Below are 26,159 nucleotides of genomic sequence, written 5' to 3'. Positions count from 1 at the left end.
ACTTGTTGCTAGCCCATAAGCAGTAATTTCATTGTTTTCATTTGGGACCGTGTTAAAACACATTTATATGCACAACATGGGCAGTTAAAGCTTCATATTGTAGTAATGGGGAGCATCTTATTTTATTATGTGGAAGTGTTACTTCATCACATTTTAAATTATATTCCTGTGATTCACCAGCAACCACTTTTGTTACTCAACTAGTATTTCTCTACAAGGCAGCTGGGAGTTCAAAATCTAAGCAGGTATACCAAAACAAGGAATTTTAATGAATTTGTAAAATCTCTGAAATCAGCTAGTGGTGTGAAGTTTATGTAAATGTTTCTTTCATTGCACTATATGTTCTTTTTAATATTTCAGTATTTCACAGCCTTGGAAAATTTTATTGTTAACAATAATTCCCCATGAACAATGCCCAACGTGCTGCTTTTATCCATCTTCAAGTTCAGCCGAGTCCACGGAAGCCCATTCTCCGTTGCCTGTCAGAGACACAAAAGGGGTGTCAGTAATGCCGCAGCAGCTCCAATGCCACCGCAGTCAGAGAATGCTCAAGAAAATCCCCTTGAGGGGGTTGCAACTAGCCATAGTATGAGAAATGACACCAACAGACATTCTTTCAAAGAATTATAACACTAAATTGTAAAAGGTGAGCGGTCACTTTTCACCAGATGACTCAGGAGCACTTGAGAAAAGAAGCAGTGAAAAGATTTCGGGTCACTTCAGAGTCCAGGGCGTGGGAGACAAGCTTTGCAAGTGATTTTGGGCTTCTCATTTCTCAAGGTAGGTGAGCATGCAGTAAGAAAAGCAACCAGCCTCCAGCAAAACCACACCGTAGTTTCACAAATGCATTAAAAAGTACAAGGAGACCATGAATATTTATAGCATCAAAACAGACTGACATTTAATTTTATTTGCATTACAGTTTAAAATATTTTGATGATATATATGATTGCAGATTAATTGAGAGCAAAGGGAAGCACATGCTGATACACAGGGTATCTTTTATGCAGGAGAATATTCCAACATATGTCAAAGGAAAAAATCTTCAGCTGGACCCTAACTACATCCAAACTCATGTTCTAAATACAGAGATCTTAGTCACATTGTCGGTCACCTTTACAGCAGTGGAGAGAGGGAGCAAGTATCTACCTTGCTATTGGAAACAGCAGCCTGAACTGGTACTCTTGGCTACCCAGATCTGCGGAACTGCTTTGATCCAAAATCTCTTTAGAAACACTCCTGGATTTTGAACAAAGCTTTTCTGCAAGTGTGGATGCAAGGTACTACCTCTGGTGTGTATGTAGAGAGATGTGTATAAACGTTCATGCAGCTGTTCCAATGTGCAAGGCAATATCATATAGACTATTCTGAGGGAAAGCATCACAAAATGTGAAGGCTGAAGGAGCCAAAAGGGATCTTCTTTGGTATTTCATACTCAACCTGATGGTTTTCACCAGCCTTTGATCTTTTGCAGAAATCGAGTGTCAAATTCTGAATCTCACAGCCAAGTTTCACATCATGCCGTACCCCTGGTTAAAGCAAGCAGCATGTTGCTTTGGTTCCCCCATTTATGTCGTCCTGTGTTCTTTAAGTCCCCACTCCTTCAAGAAGTTATGGTATTCAGTGCAATACCATGAAGATTTTCCCTTTCTGAAGTTTCATGCCATCTCTGTTCTGGCAATCTGTTTTATCCATCACATTAGATACAGTCATTATAATAGTTCCCACCCCATATGCCACAGCCATTGCTATGCTGCAGTGGAAATCAACAGCATTTTTTCTATGCATCAGAGATTTCCCATCGATATGTATGTGTAACAATTAAATGAGGATGAGTTCCACTCATCTGAATAAGCCCGGGGGCTTTATCCCTGTTGGTACCTCTGGCAATACCGAACTGCGTGACACTATCAGCTGATTTAGCTTTTGAAGGTTTCCACCCTCCCCTCAGTTAAGCTCCAAGGCTAGGGCCGTTCCTTTCAAGCCTTCTACTTCCTCCTCCAGGTCCTGAATGAAGTTCTATGTTTCAATGACCTTCCCATCCAAGCAAGCAGTTAAGACATCAGACTTGCTTTAACACAGAGAGAGGAAAACTGCAAAACACTATTTCTTGCTCAGGTGATTCATCTGTTTGTCCTGTCCAAGGGAAACTGAAATACCACACCATTTATCTGCACTGTTTCAACTGTTACCTAGGGGACAATGCCTTAAATACATTATTTGTAGGTTTTAGATTAACAAACTTCCATCAATTAATCCCTATGCTGATATTGCACAATATCTGAATTTATTCCAGTTCAGCAACTGGTTCAAGTATGTTAGCATTATTCTGGATGGAGCAGTTGATGGAGAAGTCTGATGAGATGTTGTTTGACTGAACAAGAGGCCTGTATTCCGTATAATTCAATCCCTGTACTAAATACACATACTGCCTAAATTCAATACCTGTATTACTTATATTCAATAAATAATTATTAGTCAGTTGCTAACCAATCCCCAAATGGTTAGTCATGACAATTAGTCTATAAATTATCAACACAAAAAAGTTTCTTCCCCATTTTTTAATGCTTTCTCTTGTGTTTTGGGTTTTTTTAATTGCTTTTTCTGCTTATGATTTTCCTAGCTACAGTGGGCATGGAGATGGATTATGAATCCCTTTCAACCTATTTACAGCAGCAACAGCATTTCAGATTCTGGCCTGGCCTGCTGCCAGAGACAAGCAATACATTTCCTCCAGTTGCAAGCAATAAAATTATTCTGTCTTTGTTATTCTGCATTTTCCTGGATCTTTTTGAAGGACATCAATGATTCTCTGCCAGCATTGCTGTGATGAATTACATGCTTTAGCTGTTTAGCACAAGGATGAGCTATGTAAAGCCACAGGAGGATGAATTTAAAAAATGATCCACATGAGTTTTTATTGTTTTGGTTTTTTTAAAGCAATTTCACAATAGTAATGCAAATATATAAAAAATATTAAGTGCAATTAGGGAGACAACCAAATTAGGAAATTCACGGACTGGTTGTTGGGTTTTTTGCATGCTTCATGCCTGTTTTCTAGAATTTTAGGATCAAAAAATTAAAAGCTCCATTCAGCTTGGGAGACTCCATGTTAGGTCTATGCCTGCCAGGTGCTTTCGTGCGTTTGAAATTCCTGTTTCTGTCTCCTCTTCTTTTAGAGGAGTTTATGCTGACACGTTTATGATTGTATTCTAGCCTACTCATTTAATTACATTTTCAAGAAATTTAATTAAGCATATTCTTTTAATTTCAAGTGCATGAAAACTGTATTTTCTCACATATTTCCTTATATATTACTGTGAAGAAGGTAAGGGTTTTTTTTGCCCGAAAACATTACCTTGGTTACCAAAACCGGTAGCTTTTCCTGTTTCCTCCATTTTTTTTAATTTTCATTTAGTGGTCAAAGAGTGTTAATTTTGAACATTCAAAAGTGTGGAGAAACGGTTCTGTCAAGGGCAAATCTGTCTCCCTCTCCAGAATGTCCCTTTTATGCCTTCCCATGCAAGCAAGTTGTAACTTTCATATGAAATGGTCTGTTTTATTCTACTTTGTTAGATTCCACCCAAATTCTTATGTCACTTTCATCACTGTGCTATTGTAATATACTTCATCAGTAAGTTAAGTAAGCATGATCTACTATTTGTTTCTTTTTCCCCTCCTCTCTCCAGAAAGAAGTTTGCTTGACTATATTTGTTATTAAAGGTTAGCATTGGGCGGGGGGGGGGGGAAGCAAGCAGTAACTTGGAATAATAAAAGCCAAGGTTTAGAAACCCTTTTACTTCTTTGTGGAATAAAACACAAAAGACTTGTTAAATTGGGCCTGCCCTTGAAGTCAAGCTTCTTTGCTAGCTTTATGCAGTATTTTTATCCACTTGTCAGTATAATCCATTTTGCTTTAAGTTCTGAGGTATTTCATAATTTGATACCATTCCTCTTTTTTTTTTCCTTCTGGTTTAGGGGAGTTTTGCTTTTAAATTGCATCATACAGTGCACATGCAGAGAGATAGATATATGTATACATGCATATAATCTGGCAAATACTGGCTATTCATCTAGCACTCCATCCTACTTAAATATTAAAGCAAGGAGTATTTTTATCCCTTTTGCTCTCTCCTCTGATCAGTCATCACCCCCAGATGTTGCTCTGACCCAAAGCCTCATTCTCAAACCACCCATGGTTTCCCTCGCCCCCTCTCCTCATGGCTGGTTATGAGGGGGGTGGCTCATTACCACGTTATGGGTGCTAGCTCAAAGATGAGCTGCTGCCTTCATGCCCCCCGCACTCCTGGGCACCCCTCAGATATTGCACTCCGTGCGTCCTTCGAGTACACACACTCCTCCTTACAAAACCAAGATGGCGGCGCCAGGGCAGGGCCTGGGGTCCTGCCGGCCTTGGGGTGGTCAGCCCGGCCGGAGGCTCCCCGCGGGGCGGGAGCTCGAGCGAGGTCACTCGGCGTAAGGCCCAGCCAGGCCTCCACCGCCACCGTGAGCCACCTCCAGACCACCACTGGACGCATGCAGCGCCCAAGCGTTAAAGACCCCTCCCACCTCGCCCCTGCAGAGTCTCAACCAATCAGCAGCCGGGATGTAGAGTCCCACCAATGGGAAGAGAGATTACCCCTCGGCCGCCTCCATCCGCTCTACCAATGAGCTGCTGGGAGCCGCCGCGCGCCGTCGAGCTGGCAGAGCGGATAGCCAATGGTTGACGACGAGAGCCCGCCTCTTCGTCTGTCCCGTTGCCCGGGCAGCCGGTGTCAATAGCCACCGCGGGCCGCCACGGCCCCTTTAAGCGTAGCGCGGCAACCACCGGCGCGTCCGCCGGGACGGCGGGCAAGGTACCGGCGCGGGGCTGCTCGGGGGGCGCCGCGGGGGTGGGCCGGGGCCGTCTGGGACAACAGGGGTACCGCAGGGCGGAGGGAAGAGCCGGGGGCGGGGAGGATTGTTGCTGGGGGCTGTGGGGGTTGGGAGCGGGCCCGGGCCTAGGCCCTGGCTTAGCCTCCGAGGATGTTGCTCGGATTCGCAGCTGCGGGTCTTACTGCCGACGTGCTGCGTGGGCTGGGCTGACCGGCTCGGTACTGGGGCAGGCGGCGGGGACAGCGGCTGGGTCCCAGGGCTCCCAGCGGCGGAGTTCGGGCGCGGAGGAGGCGCTTCGTCCCCAGCACCGGCGGGTTTCAGGCAGCAGGCCTTGTGAAAAGTGGTGTACGCCGGGCCGCGAATGTTCGGTCCCTTTCCTTGGAAGTCATTTATTTTAGGGTTAAGTGACTGCATTTAAAATATACTCTCACGTGTAGTGATTAGTTGTTTTAAAAAGTGTTCATGAACAATAATATTCGATATGTTCTTTACGAAATTCTCCTCAGTGAAGGAAAATTGCTTTGTTTACACTTTGGGAACTGGAGAGCTGCTTTCAGGAATGGCTAAGTTCAACTAGGTAAGTTTACACACCCTGGAGGTATAGGTGGAAATATGAACAACTGCATGGGCTTCCTTGGTGGAGGATTTAGAAAGATAATCTCTTTTCCTGATTGTAGGACTGGTCTGCATATTGCCTATTTGGACTACCGTTTCCTTATCTCTGACCTGGGACTTAGTGCGACTTTTTCTTTTGAGATGTGCTGATGAAAGTAACACTAGGTATTACTGTCAGAGTCAGGTAAATTTAACATTGGCTTTTAAAACCATATAGCATTTTCAGTCCTGCAGCTGGTAAACCTGGAAGAAATGCATACAGTTAAGTTAGCAGCTGCAGGAGGCTTCCCTAATAAAAGATGTGCTCCTCTCTAAAGCCTCATCAGTGAATATGTTTTGATGTGATACAAGTTAATTATTTTGCTCCTCTCTTTTCTGGAGAAACTACAGTATTTAGATGTGAAAAAGATGGGTGGAGGAAGAGGAGGGAGACAAATTTCTTTTGAAGTTATTCTGTGCTCTAAATTCAGCACTTTAATAATTTGGATTGATGCTTTTGTACTTGTCTGAAGCTGGCTCTTTCTTGCGCTGTCCCTCTCTCAGAGTAGGTGGAAAAACTGAGTGGGCTGTTAGAGGTCAGCATTTGTAATTGGGAAGTGCCTTGTGGTGACCAGTAAAAACACCTAGCTGCTTCTGGTCTTTGAAAGGTATTAAGATTGAAAAAGACTTAAAAAGTTTCATGGGTCTTGTGTTACAGAACTAGCTATGGGTATACTGTGAGAGAAGAATTACGGAGCAACTTTCCTTCCTATTGCTTAATACCTGTAATACAGTAGTTCAGTTTCTGTCATTTACTTAGAAGTGACAGGGAGACGGTATTCTGTCACCATTGCAGTTGTGTTCTCTGTTTTGTCTGTCATGTCCTTTGCAGTGACCTGGAGCTTGACTGTTTTTTGTAATAATGAGCATGTTTTCAATACAAAATAATAGCAATAGATAGAAGTTGCTGAAGTGAAGGAGTATGAAATTCTGGAAACAAAACTGTTTTTAAAGTTTCTACAAGCCCCAGATTTACTTCAGCCATTCTGTACTGATCTAATCTTGATGCATTAGGCTTCTGAAAGCATGCGTGGAGCTTTTGCAGGGAAGGGTTTGGGTTTTGGTGGTGGTGATGGAGCCTGGTAGACCCACTGCTAACCCATAATGTTTCACTCCTCACAAACTTATTAAATGTACCAGGGGAAAATAGATGTCTTTGTGGATCTTACACAAGTTGAACTTAAATTTGTAATCAACTCAAACTAGTAGTTAACAGCTGAAAAGTCAAAGAGACAAAGTGTTCCTTAATTAGAAGGTCCTTAGTCTAACTGAAGTAAAACTCAAATAACCTAGTGATTCATTCGTTTTCAAGATAAAGTGTGCATTCTTTATGTTAATCAAATTACATTATAAACTGGTGGAAAACTGAATTTGGTAAGACTTGACAGATTAAGGTTTCTTGTTTTTTATGGAAAATGTGATAATACTACCAATTCAGAAAACTGAAAACTGTTTAAAGAGTCAGAAAATGGTTTTGGTGATCCCTCAAGGTAGCTTTTATTGGTTCACCTTTTCCAATTTGTTTTCAGGCCAGTGCTTTTCAAAGTACTTCTGGAATGCATCAAAAATTACTGTTCATTTATGTTGCTATATGTCAAAATGATACTTAGCAAAATATTCTCAAAAGTGGGGAATATCCAGTACAGAAGTGATGGATAATTGTAATCCTCCAGTTCTTACAATTTGTCTGTTTTAAATGCAGTGAGTTATGAAAAGCATTCCTCAAAAAGATTATTGCCTCTTCAGTGAACACTTGTGGGGCTATAAAATAACTGATCAGCTTTAAGTCAGTAAGTGAAAGTGAATATTCTTATTTTATATATATTATTAGACATCTTGATGATTGAACTGTAGGCATTTATGTTTTCCGTAAATGCAGTCCCATTTCTTTCCATTCATGTTTGTTTTCCTCTCAAGAAAAAGTCTATGCATGATGTTTGCTTTCTGTCCTGTGTCCTGAAGGCAGAGAAAATTCGGGTGTATCTATGCACATTTATATATGCATACATATATACATATGTATATCTATATACATACAATTCTATGTATCTATGTATATATGTAGATATAATATCTACACTGTTGAAGATATTTGCCCCATAAAGTAACCCGTGCCTCCACACAGGGCTAGGTTAACACTCTGGATGTGGTGGTGTCTTTAACACTGATGTGCCTGCTCCAGGAGCCCAGGACTCCTCTGGGTGCCATGTGTGGCCTTGGGACAGTCTTGCATCCAAGTAACAGACTAGGTTGCTTGAATTCCCACCAGTTTGTTTTGTTCAGCACGTTGTTATGAGCAAAACAGGGAACACATCTTATATGCAGAGCTAACCATTGATTGTTAGTCTAATTAAAATCTTAACAGCCTAATCAAAGATGTCATATTAGTCTAGATAATAACACAGTTCAAGCTGTATACGGTTACAGTGATATAGGCACGAACTCTAGTACCAAACCTTTTCTCTGGTGTTATCTTCACCTATCCACTTTCCCTATGGGACTCTACTGGGAGGAGGAAGTCCTTACAGCAGGTCATCAGCATCCCACATTTTCCCCTGGCAGGAGGAGGATGGTGATGGTTTCTTCCTCCTTGCCTTAGGTCCATTTGGGATCATTTTTATATGCTTTTTAACACACTGTGCACCTCTTCTCTTCTGCTTTCCTCTCTCCATTGATTCACGGTTCCAAATTACATCTGAATTTACCACGTGGTGTGTTTTACATATGTTGAGTACTTGTTCTTTGTTCTTATATGTTGCCTATAAAACCGGTTTTACCCAGCTCCCAAGACTGCATCCCACTGATGACCAGTAATTGAGCACAGGTGAGCTGTGATAACTTGGGGGCCTCAGTATTGCCCTGGATTTGTGCTTTCAGGGCCTTGCCTTGCACCCCATACCTGTACTCCTCTATGCTGCACTTTTGCAAGAATTGTTGTTGATTGCTCAGCACAGGATAACTACTTGTTATTGCTATCTGTTGTGAACATAAATGTAACAGTAGATGCTAGGCAATTGTACAAAGCTAAGCAAAAAGCTAAACCAGATTAGGTAAGTTCCCTGGTTGTTAACTAATTTTGTTGCAGCTAAATAAGCTCCAGGCACCCAAGATGAGGTCAGAGAAAGTCTGACAAGTTTTGTGGCCCATGGTGTTAGCTGGAACTGAAGCCTGTGGCTTCAATGACAACACCACACTTTGTGTGGGTTACAGAGGCAACTACTGTTTCTAATGTGGTTTTTTTTTCAGTCAGGATGACTGTAATAATAGGAGGTCTGTATTACAACCCTTCTGAGTACTATTTTTACATTTTATTTTACTTTAGTATTTTAATACAAATATTTTATATTTATTTTATATTTCTTGCATTCTGTCCTGTGGAGACAGAACTGATGCAGTCTTGCCTTTGCACCCTCTAGAAGAATAGATTGTCCCCAAACTCTGCGTATATTTCAGTTTGGGTTTGGTTTGCTCTTCAAGGAGCAAAATAATATACATTCTGCACAGATGTTTGTGAGCCCAGGACTTAGGAGTGGAGCTGTTTGGGAGTAGGGATGCACCCTGATACGTTCTAATATTCTTACATGAGCTTAGTGTTGCGCTCATGAGCATGTCTGAGGGTCTTTATTACACTTAAAGGCAAACAAGGTAATGGAGTTATTGTTAGGTGTATACTTTTGAAATATCTTTAGTAACTGCGCTGTTTCAGAAGGAGAAAAGAACAGTCAATACTGATCATTTGAATGTTTGCAGTAACTGATACCTTCCAGCATGTGTTTAGCAATCTCTAGTACAAGTGATGTCAAGAATAGATTGTCTTCTTTCGGGGCTTTGCAATGCAGTTTTCTTTTTCATCAGAATCCTCTCTGACGTAAGTTTTAGGCATGTAATTTATTTGGACCAGTTTGAAAATATTTAGGTGCTTAAAAAACATTAGTTTGGAAAGTTACTCCCAAAGTAAAGAAAAACACTCTCTTCCAAATAATTCAGTATTAATTTCCTAGCAGCTTCCCAGTTTAGAAATCTGTTGGGATATTTATTCCTCTAAGTTCTTCTGTATAGATTATGAGGGCAAATGGGTTCCAGTGACTGGAGACAGAGTTGTGCTAACAGTGAGCTGGGCCAGAAAGCTTGAATTTGTAATGAAAATTTTCTTGGCAGCTGGCATTTCTGTTCTGCTTGGCTATGCAATTCTGCATGTATAGACAGTGGAATACAAGGCCGAGAAGCATGCTAAGCTCATTTTATTGGGAAATAAGGTAGTGAAAAATTTACAGCTCATTTACAGGTATATTGTATGCCCTGCAGTGTAGAGCAGTTTTGATTGAAAGCTGCTCAATTTTTTTTTTGTGTGGTTTGCTTTACCATTTAGAAATGGCCTAGTAGCTTATGTCATTCAACAGGCAGAACTGATGGGCTCTGATGCAAGTCCTATTTATTCACCCATTAGAGGCTTGATGTCTTGAAGTTGGATTGAAGGGAGATAGATGGTGAAACAAGCTTGAGAGCTGCAAAGAACGGTGAGAAAGACAAAAGACATGGAAGGCTGAGCATAGTCTGTAAAATACTTTCTGAACTGATGAGAAAATTCTTTTGACTGAGAAGGTGTCTCTCTTTGTATATATTTGCTGCATTATATTCTCTGGAATGGTCTCCAAAAATGCAAAATAACGTGATTTTTACCTTGAGGTTAGGGGATTTTTTGATTTACATCAAAAGGCAGGCTGCAGGAGCAACCCTTCTCGTTTTATACCTGCTGCAGATGTAATGTGTACCATATACCAGCAGTGTGGTCTTCCTTATCAGATATAAAAAGCCCAAAAGGCTATATTTGTGTTTTCCTATAAAGCACATGACACAAATGTGTATGCTCCTGCCAGTTCTTGAAGGCATGAAACACTAGATGTTGCAGGGTACAAGAGTACTTCCTAGGGCAAAGACTGCGATACATAGGTACAGCCTCATTAGCGGTTAGGGACAGAATGTCCTCCAGACAAATGGGACAACTGATTTTCAAGCCCATTATTTAACATCATTGGAGTGTCAGACATTGAGATAGGGAAGATTTAGTCAAATTTTACAAATACCTCATTTCTAGCTGCGTGAATAAGTTGTTAATTCATTTGGTTAAAAAATTTTAGAATATGTTTGAATTACTTTCCTGAAGAGCAGCAAACTTTCACTTGTCCTCTGTTTTGTTTTCAAAATGCTTCCTTTCCCCTTTCTCTAATCTGGGAGTAACTTCTTATTCAAGATTTAGCTGTGTTAATTTTCTGATTTCTCTTTTCGGGATGAAGTGCCTCAAACTACTGAGTCTAATACTAGTAGTATTCCTAGAGTGATGTCTGTCACATTTAATATAAACAATAAGGCTAATGTAGCACAGCACATGGCATAAGGTTATAGGAATCCTGAATAATTTTACAGGGGTTTTTTCTCTTTCTTTTTTAACTAAACAGCAAAACCATTCTCACTTTTTTCTCTCTCTCTAAATGGTTACAGAAAAATGCATTCTGAATGATAACTACTGCTTGCTGAACTGAACTGACAAGATCTCATGCTTTGGAGATGAAGCGATAAACCCAAGGAAATAATCCAACTGTCGCCATTGTGACAACTGAAAGATCCTTTGCGTCAAAATGAACAGTCTTTGAGAAAAATCTGGAAAGCCGTTAAATGTGAAAAATGGGAGAGAGAGTAAGGAGCCCGGATTCTGAACACAACAGGAAATCAGATGAGGATAAAAATAGTGACTCCTATTATTCAGATGAAGGTAATGCATCTCATTCATCTGACCAGTCGCCAACACTAAGCTATCCATCTACAAGCCAAGAAAAAAGACGTCACAAAACACAAACTTCAAACAGCCTTGTGCACTACCAAGGTAGGTAGATAGCAAAAATTGCTGCTTTGTAACTGCTCCAAAGAGTTAATTATCTTTGAAAGCCGAAATAAAAATGTGAAACTACCATTATGAGAATCTACAAATAAGGTTCATGTGAATTATGCTACAGATGGCAGGTAGACTGTAACTGTTCCTTTGAAAACCGAAATTAACCTGCTCCTGCATGAGCAGAATTTTTGGTGATATTCAGAATTACTCATATTTTTCTTAACAAGTGAACATGGCTCTTCTACTAGCCTTTTGTTGAATCATGCTGATGCTCTCTTCTTGTCTTTGACAAAAAACTTGAGGCCAAGAACCCAAGGCAAGTCCTTACTATGCAGTCTGTATAAGAGAGACTATTGTTAAAATTTCTCTGACAAAATATCCTGAAGTTATCTCTCCTGTGGAAGTCTAGTTGATTAAGCTTTACAGTGTAATACTGTGTACTTTCAACAAACAAACAAACAAACAAAAGACCACCAATGCGGCAAGAGAAAGAAAATATGTTTGGTGAAAGTTAGGTTCACGTGGAAATTCAAAAGAAAGTTTTTCCTGGTCTTGCCACGAGGGTAAGATATCTTCAATTTGAGATTAAATAGATCCACTTTGAGCTCCCTCACACACACCTCACCTGTATAAGCTGCTTTCTTGATTGATACTGCGGGGAAGTGAATATCCCTACAAAAAGGGAGAGAAAAGTTATAGAGGTTTAAGTAGAGATGCAAAGCCTTTCTGACAGCTTGTTCTAAAAAATTGCACACATTTTCTGGTGAAGTCAGAGCATATTCTGCCTTTCGTAAGCAAATGCTTTATTTCATTCCTAAGTGCTTGATGCTTTATCAATCATTTGGTCAACATTATGATCTAGAGTGTGCCAGAAGGTCTGACCCTAAATCTTGAATTTGCCCAGGGAGCGTATCTCTTAAGGTCTTTGACAGTGTTGTGTCCTGGTGCAACTGGCGTTTTGCCAAGCTTCTCTATGTTCAGAAGTGGCATCTTCTCCATAGCAGTCATGGTGTAGCTGTCTGGGAAACAAAAACTGCAGTTCCATTGCGCTATATGTTAAATTGGAGGGGGCAAATGAATGACTAGTTCTTCGATTACATAGCCAGAATTGAACATAATTATTACATGAAGATACTGTGAATGTCATGTTGTTCTTGAAAGACACTATTCCCCAATTTAACTGTATGGTCAAAAGTGCAAACTTGGTATTGAAATTTTCTGTTCTGCTCTAAATGTGGAGAAGTTCTTGAAGGGGATAGAAGTGTAGGATTAATAGGAATTCCCTTAGTTACAGTGATAGATATAGTTACAGTTAGTGATAGGAGTGGCATCATTCCTGCAGTGCATGTAGTAGATAATCTTTTCACACCTGAATGTGACATAAGTGTTCTTTGTCAAGGAAAAAAAAAACACCTTCTTTTGTTTGCCCAAGCTGTGGAAAAAACCAAGCATCAAGCAGAACATGAATGAGTATTGGTGCAAAATGTTTAGAGGAAATTATAAGAAGATATTTTAAAACTGTTATTTTTGCTGTAAAATATTTTCTATAGAATAGAAACATGGTGAGCACCAAAGGGGAGGAATAATTTGCTGTCACACACACTCACTGCCTGTGTGTTGGTAACTGCAGTATTGCTGTATCCCAGCTTTCAAGCCTGAATTATAAGCTGCTGCTCAGTATGTTTCTTCTGAACACTGATGTACCTTAATGAATTACACACTCTCTATGTAGTCAGTTGTTTTTAAGAGATACTTTTCATGGATTATATGTTTCATTCTTTGAGTGTGGCTTGAGAGGCAAATGAGATAGAAACAAAATGTTTAGCTTTTATCTATGGGGTTGATAATAAAATAATAATATAAAATAGGAATGCAAGTGATGCATACTAGTAATCAAATAAGGATACTGTGTGGAAAATAACTTGTGATACAGGAATAAATTATTCAGGGGAGAACTGAATTTTCATGGGATTTATAATTTTGCTTTGGAGGCTTTTTGCATTGAGCCTTTGAAATCTGCTGTTTTGTCTGCAAGCATGGCAGCTGGATTTAAAAATACTACTGCATTTGTCTCAGAGAATTACATCTTGCATTATACATAACTAGCTAGCTCTCAGCTAATTGTTGCCATTTTAAAAGCATTTGATAATATTGGATGCGTAAGAGTACAGTATTTCTAAAACATTTTAATAAACATCATCAAATATTAACAAAATATGATTTTTCTGATACAATTTGCAGATGATTACTTTGCAACAGTCCTATATTGATGGCTGCAAATATTACCTCTTACAGTAGATCACAGACATAAATCTCCATATTTTTTTTGCCTATCAAAAGGAGCATAAGTCTCTCATATATATGCCTTTTATTGTCTGGCTTGAAAGCTGCAATCTCTGCTAAGCATTGTAAAATTGTTTCAGGCAGAGCTTTATTCCAAGAAGGATGTTTGAATAGACAAATTGCATTGTCTTATAGTAAACATGCTTTTTATTTTTCTTGTCCTAGCCACAAAGAAATTGGGTTCCAAATATGCACCAAGCAAAAGAGGGACACGGTGGGGTTTCCGTTCTCAGAGCCTCACTAGGGATTCTCCTGCAAAAGATATAGATCTTGTTACAAAAAGAGTTCTTTCTGCTAGGCTGCTGAAAATCAATGAGCTCCGAAATGAACTAACTGAACTCCACATCAAACTAGATGAGCTGCAGAAGGAAAACAGGGCACTGAAGAGGCTTCAGCACAGGCAGGAGAAAGCCTTGAATAAGTTTGAAGATACAGAAAACGAAATCTCTCAGCTCCTTGCTCGGCACAACAATGAGATTAGAATATTAAGGGAGCGCCTACGAAAATCTCAAGAGAGAGAACGTGTAACTGAGAGACAGCTGAAAGATTCGGAAGGTGAACTGTACAGAACAAAAACTCTCTTGCAGAAACTGAAAAAGCTGTCTGCAGATAAGCACCTTGCCGAAAGAGATGACCTGGCAAAGAAACTAGCCTATGCCGAGAGCAGACTAGAGGAGAGTGAAAAAAGAATTAAGGTGAGATGACTTCCTTTTTGTAAGAAATTCTGGTACAGATATTTCTTACCATAGTGAGCTTCATGAATTGTATTTTTTCACAGCTGTGGAGCAAATAGATTTTAATTTTTTTTTTACATAGAAGTAGTGTCAAGTAAGTTATTTCCAAGGTGATTATATAGTTACATACTTGGTAGTTGTGCATTCAAATTTCTGTTTACAGATTAAGTATATTTTGTCAGAATATATACTGTGGGCTTGTGCTTTTAGTATTTTTATAACTAGTAATAATATTTCAGAAATGCATGCAGCTATAATACAACTTTATGAAAACTAATTTATCCTCTTGGAGGGGAAACATTTGTTAAAAAATTTCTGGGTATTTAAGGAACTGTATGCTAAAATTCTAAAAAACATGTATATAGTAATTCTTTTTCAATTTTGTGAGCTGCATTCATGCAGTGTTTGATTGTCCACTATTCTGCACATCTGAGAGCTGAGCTGAACAAAATTACAGCAATTATTTTTAATACCAAAATGAGCTTTAAAACATTTTACAAGTATCCATTTTAAGAATTTTGTGCAATATATTTTAATTTGGTTCAGCAAAACTGTTTACATGTTTACACTGTAAGCATGTCTAAAAACTCATTTAAAAATAATTGAGTGAACACTATTAAACTGTTGGTAGTTGTATGCAATACTATTTTTAGTTGAAATTATGTTGGTCATTAAAACGGCATTAAAGTTCAGTGTTTATATTGGTAATTAAAGCTGAATTACATTACAGAGATAATAGATGTGGACATCCAAACGATTAAGCTGGAAACTAAGCTTTCATAAAATAAATCCCAAAATACCAAGATGCAAACTGCTGAGTTACCCAAATCACCTCTGTACACCCTGTTGTGTCACCATCTGGCATCTGTAGTTTTATGATCAGGTATTTCAGCATTTGTAGTACTGGATAATGTTAAAGTGAATCATGCTCTAAAAAGTAAAGGGTTTTCTTCTACTTTTTTTCCTTCTGTCATCGTCACAGGTTCATTTAAAACAGCTATTGCAAGACGAGGTTATGTAAATGAAAACACATTCACAAATTTGTTTCTAGTAGAAAGGTTAAAAATTATTTCTTGTCTTCTTCCTTCTAATCCTGCACTTTCAGGGATGTATTCTCTTTCTTAACCATCAGTTTGAGATTTATCGTAGAGGTCTGGAGGTCCACTGTGATAAGAGCCTTGCAGAAAGTAGTGTGTGTTCCTGTTATGTCCTCAAATCACCTCTCAATACTGCAGAAGGATGAGCCGCAGCATCTGCAGGTGCTCTGTCTGCCCTCTCACAAAGTTAGGATTTTTGGTTTAAATGGTTTAAATGTATTCAGTGTTACAGCAATCACGGAGCCAATATCTGAATCCAAGATGCTGGTTTACTGTAATCTTATTCAAGTAATTTGACTATGAAAAAAGTACTTCAGTTACTAAAAAAATATTATTTTGTTTTAATTGAAGGATCTGGAAAAAAACCTTGAATTAAGTGGCAGCAGTTTTCAACGAGAGTTACATTCAAAGAAAAAAAAGATGTATGAGGCTCAAGAAGAAAACAGAGTTCTCCAAGAAGAGCTTCATCGACTAAATCAGAAACTGAAGGTAAAACGTGAAGCGATACAAGTTGCTGACCATGTTCTGGCATTTTATCTTTGGGAGTATCTGTAATCAAGTTTGAATAGTTTACCAGTGACTGTACTCTCTGATGTGTACTTAATTATATACCACATGTGAGTTCTTTTCCTGCTTTAAATTGAAGTGTTCTGTTCTCTGACCTTAGAGCGTTTATAACAGGAATGTCTCTATGTTAATCATTATTGTTAGCACTAGTTGAGAAAGGCAAGATCAAGTACATAGCCAAGTATTACGATTAAAATACAAGATCTCCTGGAAAATTAGGTTTTGAAGGCTTGAATTTAAAATTAAATCTGCAGGTATATACAGTACTTTATGTTAATAATGTACTTGCATTACAGTAGTTTGTGTGAAGATTAATTTAATGTATTTGTGATAGCCACGTGTGTTACTAAATTTGTGCAAAGTTTATTTGCACCCTCCACCCCATCATGGTCCAAATTCTAAATTTAAGGACTGAAAATATTGTTATATTCTACCTAGTCAGCTTATCTTCAAGGAAAAAAAAAAAAGACTTGAGCTAAAGTACTTAGTTTCTAGCAGAATTTCCTTGAAACGCCAAGTTTCAAACATGCTTATATAATGGAGATGCACCAGTTTACCACCTTACTAGCTATCAAGCAAGTAGCAGTAGCGTTAGTAACTCAAAACCATATTTGTTTAGAGTAAGTGTTTTAAGCCTGATTTGTTAGTGAAGAGTTTAATATTTTGAAAATATTTTCATTATCAGATGATTTCTGATAACTCACTGTTCATTCCTGTATTCTATTTAGCAAATGTCATGAAAGAAGAATATGCCTCTACCTCTGTGATGCAGTGGGCCTCTGCTCTGTGGTACTGACATGCCCTGTGACACATGACACTGCTAGCATTGAAATGTTTAACTCTTTACAATACTGAAAATTCAGTTGTGCAATCTATATATTGCAAGTCTTATTCAAGTTCATGAAAGCACTGGCATTTAGTTTCATTTTCACTGCAGAGATGCTTTCCCTCTCCCTCCCGAAATATTTTGCTAATGATTTTGGGGGCGGGGAAAGTTCTACTTGCTTTCTTACAGAATAAGCAAAGTTAACAATGTGATTGTTCTCCTTAAAGCATTGGACGTAACTATCGATGACTTTACTCTGTTTCTATTTACAACATGTATTTTTAATTTTTTTAATTTAATTTACAGCTCTGCTAATGGCTAGTAAATGAAACATTAGTAGCTCATTGTTACAGCTACCTCTTTCATTCATAGGAAAAAGAAAGAGAACTTGAAGCAAAAAATATATATGCAAATCGTATGTTGAAGCTATCACCAAGAAAAGACATGGATATTACACAAAGAAAAAGAGGTAACCTACATAAAGCAATAAAGGCAGAGAAAATAATAGCGACACTTTAAAATTATTGTGCTAGGTTATATCATTCATGCCATTCAGTGTTTGGCCCTACCACTTCTTGTTCAAGAATGTTTACTTTTGTGCACTGCTTTCAACACAGCACTGGTTACAAAGAAGGACACGTTGTTTGAGCATTCTGTAACTGTAGCAGAACAAAAACCCAGAACTTCATCAAACAGCATTCTTAACTCCTTTTGTACCAGATTTTCCTGGGTGAAGGAGGAGGGGAAGATTGTTTAGTAAATTCTCTAATAGATCATAGATAATGTCTACATGGCAATAAATTACAGAGGATTTTAAAATACGTAACTTCACTGCTATGAATATTTTGGTGATGTTTTTTACTTATTTTTTACTAATTCAAATTGACTGTCTGGGAGATGAGTTGCACTCTTTTTTTTTCTTTTTTTTTTTTTTTTTTTTTTTCCTTCTCCTCAAAGAGTACGTATGTCCCAGAACATAATCTTCTGAAAATATCGGTGCAGTAATTTCTTCTGGTGTGACAAGGCAGCCTCAAGCCTTATGCTAACCACATATATATGTGTGTATGTATGTGTGTCTGTGTGTGTACTTAGACTATTTTCACTGGATCAGTAGAATCTACTTGTCAGAAGAAGCAGGAATTTATGGGATTGTTTTAAATATTTAATGCCAGCATTTCAAACAGTTTGTCTGCTGCTCCTTTTATTATAGATACTCTACTATTATTACGTTTTAGGTTCAGGTTTTTTTAAATGTCATTCCATAGAGATAAGCGTATGTGTTTCAAAGGGGCAAAGCGGTGAATTTTAATTTCTTAGAGTTTGCTTCTCTACATGTAGCTTCTGTGACAAGCAGTAAGATGAGCAAGGTAGTTTGTGGGGATTTTTTAACAAATATTCAGTATACTGTAATGACTTTATAAGTAGCTTTAAGGTGGGAGTTTTAATTATTTTTTTCAGTAGAAGTTTTGCATGCAATTTTTTTCATTAGCTTTTACAGATGCTGAAAACCACTATGTGAAATTTGTCAATATTCTCTGCTTCCATTGGCTCTGATACAGTCTTTTATGTTTGCTGCAAATCATTAAAAATGAGAGATAGGTATATAGTGGAATATTTTCAAGCAAAAACATTATTTGATTAGTTTGTATTTTCTACAGCCAACATCCAAAATATTAAAAAAGGAGCACAGCTCACAAAAGGTGTACAGACCAGTGGATACTTCTCACCAGTAGAATTTCTTCCAGAATCAGAACTTGTCTGTGGTGACACAGTAAACAAGAAAGAAGGGATTCTTCCTAAAATAGTGAGTTCCATAAAAATTTGAGACTTGTTCCACATAACTCATCTATCAGACTGAACGTTTAATGCAGAACTTATATTTTAGAAAATGCGTAAATATACAAATATAAATATATAGAAAATATAATTTAGAAAACATTCTGATCTTTAAGAGAAACTCTGCTTTTCCTGAAATACCCTACTCCATTTTTGTGGCACTTAGTTCATCATGTTCTATGTCTTACTGATAGCCATTAACTCTGTTTGTTTCATTTTCTGCCACTGTCATTTCTTTAAAGTTTTTGAGACTTCATTTTGGTTTTCTCCCCTTTTCTTCATTTCTAATGCTTATTTGAGCAATCTGTTGTAACAGTGCCAGTTGCCTTGTCTCTCTTTTTGCTTTGGTCTTAATTATGGTTTCTTTTACTTTCCAGTTTTATTTCACAATGCATAAATCTAACACTTCCTTTTATTGTCATAGTGCTGGTATTTCTTCTGTCGTTTTTCCAGCTTTGTGAATATGGTTGGATTTTTTTTTGTTTTTTCCATTTCCCTTTTTATTATAAAATAGTACCATTAGAAATATTGCTAATACTTCTGTGACCTCAGGCTAAAATTAAAGAGATTCGTAAGGTATTCCAAATCAGAATGACACAGTCTGGTACAAATTGTACAAATTCTGATTACATAAGGCTAGGACTATTTGTCAAAAACAATGCTCTGATGATGGTCTTGACTGGCTTCCTGGTAGGACTGAAGCTTTTTCATGGCTGTTTTCATTCACATGTTCTGTCTTCCAAAATGCTTTCTGTAACTATGGATATAGTTTAATGGATGCATTATTCCAGCATATACTTTGGTGTGTGAGTTACAGAACCACACAGTTGGTACAGGTGCAGCTTATGGAGTACAACTGTATGTCATCTTACAAACCTCTCTAGTTTGTGTATGGCTATTGCTCTAAGTAACGGCAATTAAATTTGGCGAGCCTGTGCTTTCATCACTTTTCGAAGTCAAGCATTTTAAATACTTGGCCACCATCTCTTCATGAAGGTTTTTGTTGTGGGGTTTTTTTTTTTTTATATAATAATGATAGTCTTGTACATGAAGGGAAAATACTTGAAGTTGTTTTGGCTAGCAGTCATATTTTGTTTTTTCATTAAGTAGTAACTTTCTCTTACTTCTCTTGGAAGTGTATTTTTATCTGGAAGCTTATTTTGCTCTAAAATAAGCACAAGCTACAAAGTTAGCATCCACACGTTGGGTTACGCTGGCTTTCTCTTCACTTCATTGCCACTACTTTTCTGTGTTAGTGATTTTTACTGCTGACATTAATATCTCTTCTGCAGGTTCTTTCCTTTAAATGTATACTGAATACACTCACTAGCTGAATTTTTCAGCCAAGATGAAACCTTTCTCTTTCACTGTTTGTTACTTAATACTCCATAACTTTACCACTGTGAGACTGTGAATCTACAATGCCCTCACTTCAGTAAAAAGATCAGATTGTGGAAATAGAGGGTAACTAATTGCTTGCTTGTTAAAAGAATAAGGTAGTGGGGTCTGGCCTTCTATTAAAGTCCTTGAAAAAGACAACTTCTGACTTCTAAAGAGAACTACTGTCACACAGTGATAATTTTGCTTTATGACATTGGAGCTGCAACTTCCCTGAAATGTGTAATACAGAATAGAGTTGATTGTCTATTAATTTTGTTTTAGGTGCATAAAACTATGCTAGAGGTGATAAGATTGTAGGGCCAAACCCCTGGGTTTCCAAAGCTGGTTTGGTTTAGATACCTTGCTCGTTTTCATGTGTAGCAGTAAGAATGTGGTTTCAGAATGACATAGAAGTTCATATGATTTTGTTTTTATTGATTATTTTCCCCCATCAGCATTCAGTTTTGTATTAATTTATTTCAGGAAAAAGAAACTCAAGACAAAGGATGGAAAGAGCAAGCAGACCTCCTAAGACAAGACCAAGACAGGGAAGGGGAAGAGAAACTGAAACGTTTTCAGGAAACAGAGGCTTTAGAGGAGAGGGTTCAAAAACCTCATGATGGTAAGGAGACAGGCAGCTGAAGGATGGAAAATACACCGTAGAATACTAATTGAGTGAGGCTGCTAGTTTCTTGTGAGAAGAGCAAAATGATTTTCAGAGATCACTACAGTGGAAAATTATTTTCAGTTATATTATGCAAAGAGAATCAGAAAGAAATATGGGATATAGAATAATCTGTGCCCTGTACTCTGCTGTGATTAAGTATGCAGCAGCAAAAAATGCTGTCCACGAAAAAGTATTGAAGCCTTGAGAGATTTTTCTTTACAAAACAAGGATGACATAGCAGGTAAATGCTGATGTTATCTCTGACTTGCCAGATGTTACTGAGATAGGCAGTAGATTTTTACTGTTGTAGAACAAATCTGCTTTCCTTAATATGGCCTGTTTTTTCAGTACATATCTACTTCACTTGTATCATTTGAAATTGTGGTTTCTCTTTTTGCTTGTGGTTATGATTTGGTGTGGCTATTTGAGAAATGTCAGTTTCTATCATCATATTTTAATGTTGCTTTTTATTAATTTGGTTTTCATAACTTCTTAATGATTTACATTCATAAGTCTTTTAATCTACAATATTTTAGATGGACTCCATCCTGTCATGTTAAATAATCTTTCAGTGATTATCGTTAATGAACAGCAACACTTAGTCTAGATGACAGGGAAGAATTTTGAAAAATCTGTAGACGCTTTCAGAGATAAATTCTGTGAAAAATCTTCTATCTCCGTTAGCACCAGTGCACAACTTACGTAAGCCAAAAATCTGTTCTGTTGTGTCTCTTAAGATGATTTGACCACCTTACCCATCTTACAGTATAAACTGATACTTTGCCCACCTTGCTCAACTTGGTATAATGATATGCTATTGAAAAAATATATATGGTAAGTATATTAACTGAACTGTTGCAGCTATTTCTGTAAGCTTGATCCAAAGTACAATAGATAACGTAGAACTTTGTGTAAACATCAGTCAGAAATTTGTATAAAGTATTCAAAGGGGAATGCCAGTATCTTGAAGGGGCCAAGTAGTCGTATTCAGCTTCTGGTCAAACACACATCTGTTGTCTTGATAGAAAAATATTTTGAAGAGAGAAATATTTGAGAAGTTTCCTTTTTATGTACACATTTATTTGTACAGTATTTGCAGGTCTTATCTAGAAGTTTATTACTGTTTTGCACCTTTGGTGTCCCTTTATAGCTGTGCAAACTGATACTGGTATTTCCACAGACACTGTCATTGAATTCACATGGTGATGTGCAAAACACTCGTGTAAAGGTGTTTTCTGTGTGCAGCAGATGCAGTATACTTTAAATCATTCACTACTTGAGACCTGTAATGACTCCTATGACTTTATGGCCTGATAGCTTTACAGGAGTAGTTCCTTTTATGGAAAAAAAATGCCAAACATATATCCCAGAACCATCCTAATGTCAGTGGTGCTGACAAAGAAAAATAAAGTGCTGTGCAAGTTAGAACTATTAACATTGGGGGTGTTGTATTCATTTTCATTCAAACCCAGGAAACAGGAAGCCAGTTGGCAGAAATTAAATTCCTCTGAAAATTCTAAAATGTGGATAATGTCCTAATCCCTTTGGAAGATGACAGTAAACTTTTATATCTTAGCAGCGAACCTGGTGTGAATTTAGTTTAATTTTTTAAGAATTTATTTTTGCAGTAGGAAAACTACTTTATGCATAGAAGAGCATATTAAAAACTCAATGACTTTTGCTTGTGTTATTTTTTAAATAGTCTTCTAAAGGCATTTTAAAGCTAAAACATTTTAAATAATGTCTAAACGTTTCCTGCAGAGTGGGAAAGGGAAGAATATGACAAAATGAAAAAAGAAAGCAGCTTTTTACTGGATAAAGATGAGAAAACAAAAATGGAGACAGAAATCCACAAACCTGAAGTAGAGAGAGAAAGCACTGAAATGCTGGAAGAGCGGCAAAAAAGAGACTTCCTGCTTGCTAAAATGCGAGAAATTGATAGAGAGACTCAAAATGTAACAAACATGAAACCTGCTTCCCAGCCACCACTCCTAAATACAGCAAGAAAATCTGATTCCCTGGAGAAAAAAGAAAAAACTAATCAATTCTCTGAGATTCCTGGGAAAGTTACTAATGGATTTCCTGTAGATGACAGCCAGGATGATGCCACAAGAGCAAAAGGGCAGAAGCAACGAAATCTAAGGACCGTAGATTTAAGTAGTGAGTTAACGTTTGGTAGTTATGTACCTTCCTTTGGGAAAGGATCAGGGAGACCGAGTTGGCTTACCCAGAAAAGTGTCAACTTAGAAGAAAATGTTAAGGAAAATGCAGATTTCAATAGTAAGAAAGAAAAGAAGTCCAATTTAATGGAACAACTCTTTGGAAGCCGTGCCAGTACCATCCTTCTTTCTAAAAATAACAATGCAACACCTTTTGACCTCGACTGGGACTCTAGTAATACTCTTCTTGTTGATAAAAGCAGTAAAGTCAAAGTAAAAGACGACAATGAGCTTTTCAGTAAAGGAAGAAACCTAAACAGGCACCGTTTGCAACATACTACAAGCAAGCCAGGAGTTAAGACCCTTGGTTCTTTACAAGATGAAATCGAAGAAGTAACTTTACAATGATCGTAATTTTATATGTTTCATATGTAAATACTGAAAAAATATTTTCATGTAATATTTATTAGATACAGATTTGAAACGTCAGATATATTGTAAAGCCTTATGAAGGAATAATTTACGTAAATGAGTATATGTAGAGAGGAAAGATGCACTTGGATAGAACAAAAGTTCTATCAACAATTCCTAACCTATATGCAGGAATTTTCTTCTAAGGTGTAATATCCAAATACAGCCCTTGGAGCTGTGGCAGTGACTCTTCTGGCAGAAAGATAGGGAAGGTGTCCTGAGAGACTTTGATAGGTGAGCTAGGTGCTGGCTGGCCGCTTCCGTCAATCGGAGGAAGACACTCTTGCCCCGACTTGGGCTCCAGACCGACTGTCACTGGTGCCATGTGGTGCCATCTGACTTGCACAGCTATGGGTCGGGGTCCCAGAGGCTCGGTAGCGCAGAGCTGGTCGGGATGCCACAGGAATGGAAAGACTTGCAGAGGCTCACATTCGCTTGCGCCCTTTGCTTATGCTCTCTCACACACCCTTCATGCTCCTTCTCGCTCTTGCTCTCTTGTGTGCTCGCTCTCTTCCCCCCCTCATCATCCTGTCACTTTTTCCCTTTGCTTGCTCTCAGCCTCTCTCTCTTGCCATCGCTGTTTACATTTTTGAGACCTACCAATGTGTAGTGGTATGTTAAGTAAAATGATACTTCTCACAAGGGAGCATTGTTATTTATTACAGAATGAGTTGGCTAAGGTGGTGGCCCTGGCATTCAGGGCCGCTACTTGCTGAGCATCTCTGGCTAGCCAGCATAGGAAGTGTTGGGTGGTTTGGGTTTTTTTTATACCTGTAGGCTGCTCACAGTACACTGCTTTTAGGTGTTCTTCTAGGCCTCAGCTCTTTTCTTTCTCAGGCGTTTGGAGAGCCTTTTAACTGTGTCAGGAGAAGGCATGTGTAACATCAGTGTCATGAAACAGGTAGAAGAGAGGTACCCAGCACAAAAGCTCAGGTAGAAAGAGAATATTCTACACTGCAATCATGTTATCTCAGAAGATGTCAACAGAAACACAATTAACTCAGGAACAGCTGGTCTCTCTTCTGCATAGGTTTTCTGTAGACCTTACTACCAAATTTGTCTAACTCTTCTCATACATTCAGGTTATATTTATTATATAATGCCATTTTTTGTAATTTCTGAATTTTCTATGTAAAATTCAAATCATTACTAAGTCATTTTTTAACAAAATGGTTTTATTAAATGACTTGAGTAAAATTTTTGTGTGTAGATCATATTTAACACAAAGTTCTGACTTTTTCTATAATGTTACTGATACTGGGGGGAGAGAGGGTTGACAGTCAACATTGTGAGTGATGTTACTCACTGCATGGTGCCATGTACACAGACAAAAAGGTAGACAATGAAGGATTTGGCAGAGGCATTCCAGAAAATAAGCTGAAGGTCATTCCCTACTAGAACAACAGATTTTGAAATGCCTCTCTGATATGCTCCCTATGAGCCTGATTCAAAACATACCAAAATACAGAAAAGAATTCCCATGATTTCAAGATGCTTTGAGTCCAGATTTCTCTGAAGACAATGGCTCTTCTGAAAAGAAAGGCTGATGTCTGCATCATGCAATAACTTTGTTTGCTCCTTCCCCCCCGCCCCCTTTAGAAAGAAAATTAGTCACAGACCCAGACCCAGTGTGTGGGACCATTCTCACTAGGCACCCTGTAGTGAAAGGCAACTCATGCTCACCTGCTTGCTTACAGTCCCAATTATACTGATTATAATACTACAGAATTTAGCTGGTTCATTTTGCTTGCAAATGGTCAGAATATCAGGACAGTTCTGACCAGCAACGGTGAATTTAACTCTCTGTGTTACTCTTCTGCAGTGACTTCTTTGGGGAGATACTGTTTTGTAAGAGGTAGGAGAAGTCTGTGGGTAAGCACTGTGGGTGTTTGTGAGTGGGTGGTTATTTGTCTTAACTGTCTTGTCCTAATGGTGAGTGACTGCTGCCCTTCTAGGAGAAGGCGCTTTGCTCCTGAGGATACTGCTGGGGTGGGTTGTTTATTTTTCTTTCCTGTGGTTGAGGATTCCAAGGCATAAAACAATGATGTAGCTGCTGCGGTTATTAAGGATCATGTAGTGTTATGGAGGGTTGTTTTTTGTTTCTTTGCAAGTCAACCCATTAACATCTGGCAAATCGTAACTATCATGTTGAACTGACGTGCCCTGCTGTTTCAATTACAAATGTATAGTTTCTAAGCTGTTTCATATTATCAGCCCCTTCTGAAGTTCACAAATGTTCCCATCCTGTTAGCAGACTCTTCCTGAAGCAAACACTGTGGCAACTTGCACACAAAAAAAAGGTGTATCTGTGTTAGGAAAGTGAAAATAAATTAATCTGCTGGGAGCAGTATCACAGGTATAGTTTCCCTTTTCCTCTTGTTGTTCTCTATCTCTACGGCTTATTTTCTTTTCTTGCTGCACTTTCTAGTTTTAGGGTTACTTGTATGCAAATATCATTACAGTTAAAATGTATAAAGCCAGCGCTTTGAGAGGGGATCTTCTGTTTGTGGGGAGGAAACCTCTCGGTCCTTCTAATAACTGTAAGCAGTGTTTCTGCTGTTGAGCAACAGTTTTCTACTAACTGGAAGCAACTTTTGCAAAGTCTTAAAAGGGTCTGTGGACCTTATGATTAGGCACATTGATCCCCTGTCGTTCTCTTG

General features: G+C 38.2%; 1 protein-coding gene across 1 annotated transcript; it reads left to right on the top strand.

Annotated features, from left to right (window-relative positions):
* Positions 1–11,211: 11,211 nt before the first annotated feature.
* Positions 11,212–23,436, top strand: LCA5 (lebercilin LCA5; the record flags this gene model as incomplete). The annotated part of the gene is made up of 7 exons (XM_081997345.1): positions 11,212–11,410; positions 13,928–14,457; positions 15,945–16,082; positions 17,359–17,455; positions 18,645–18,790; positions 20,686–20,824; positions 22,631–23,436. 7 exons carry the CDS (start codon positions 11,212–11,214, stop codon positions 23,434–23,436), a joined length of 2,055 nt encoding a protein of 684 aa, XP_081853471.1.
* Positions 23,437–26,159: the final 2,723 nt, after the last annotated feature.

The sequence above is a fragment of the Phaethon aethereus genome (assembly GCF_964289735.1).
Source record: "Phaethon aethereus genome assembly, chromosome: 3".
Taxonomy (NCBI): Eukaryota; Metazoa; Chordata; class Aves; order Phaethontiformes; family Phaethontidae; genus Phaethon; species Phaethon aethereus.
Note: the sequence above shows the minus strand (reverse complement) of the source record. Positions and strands in the feature narration are given on the sequence as shown.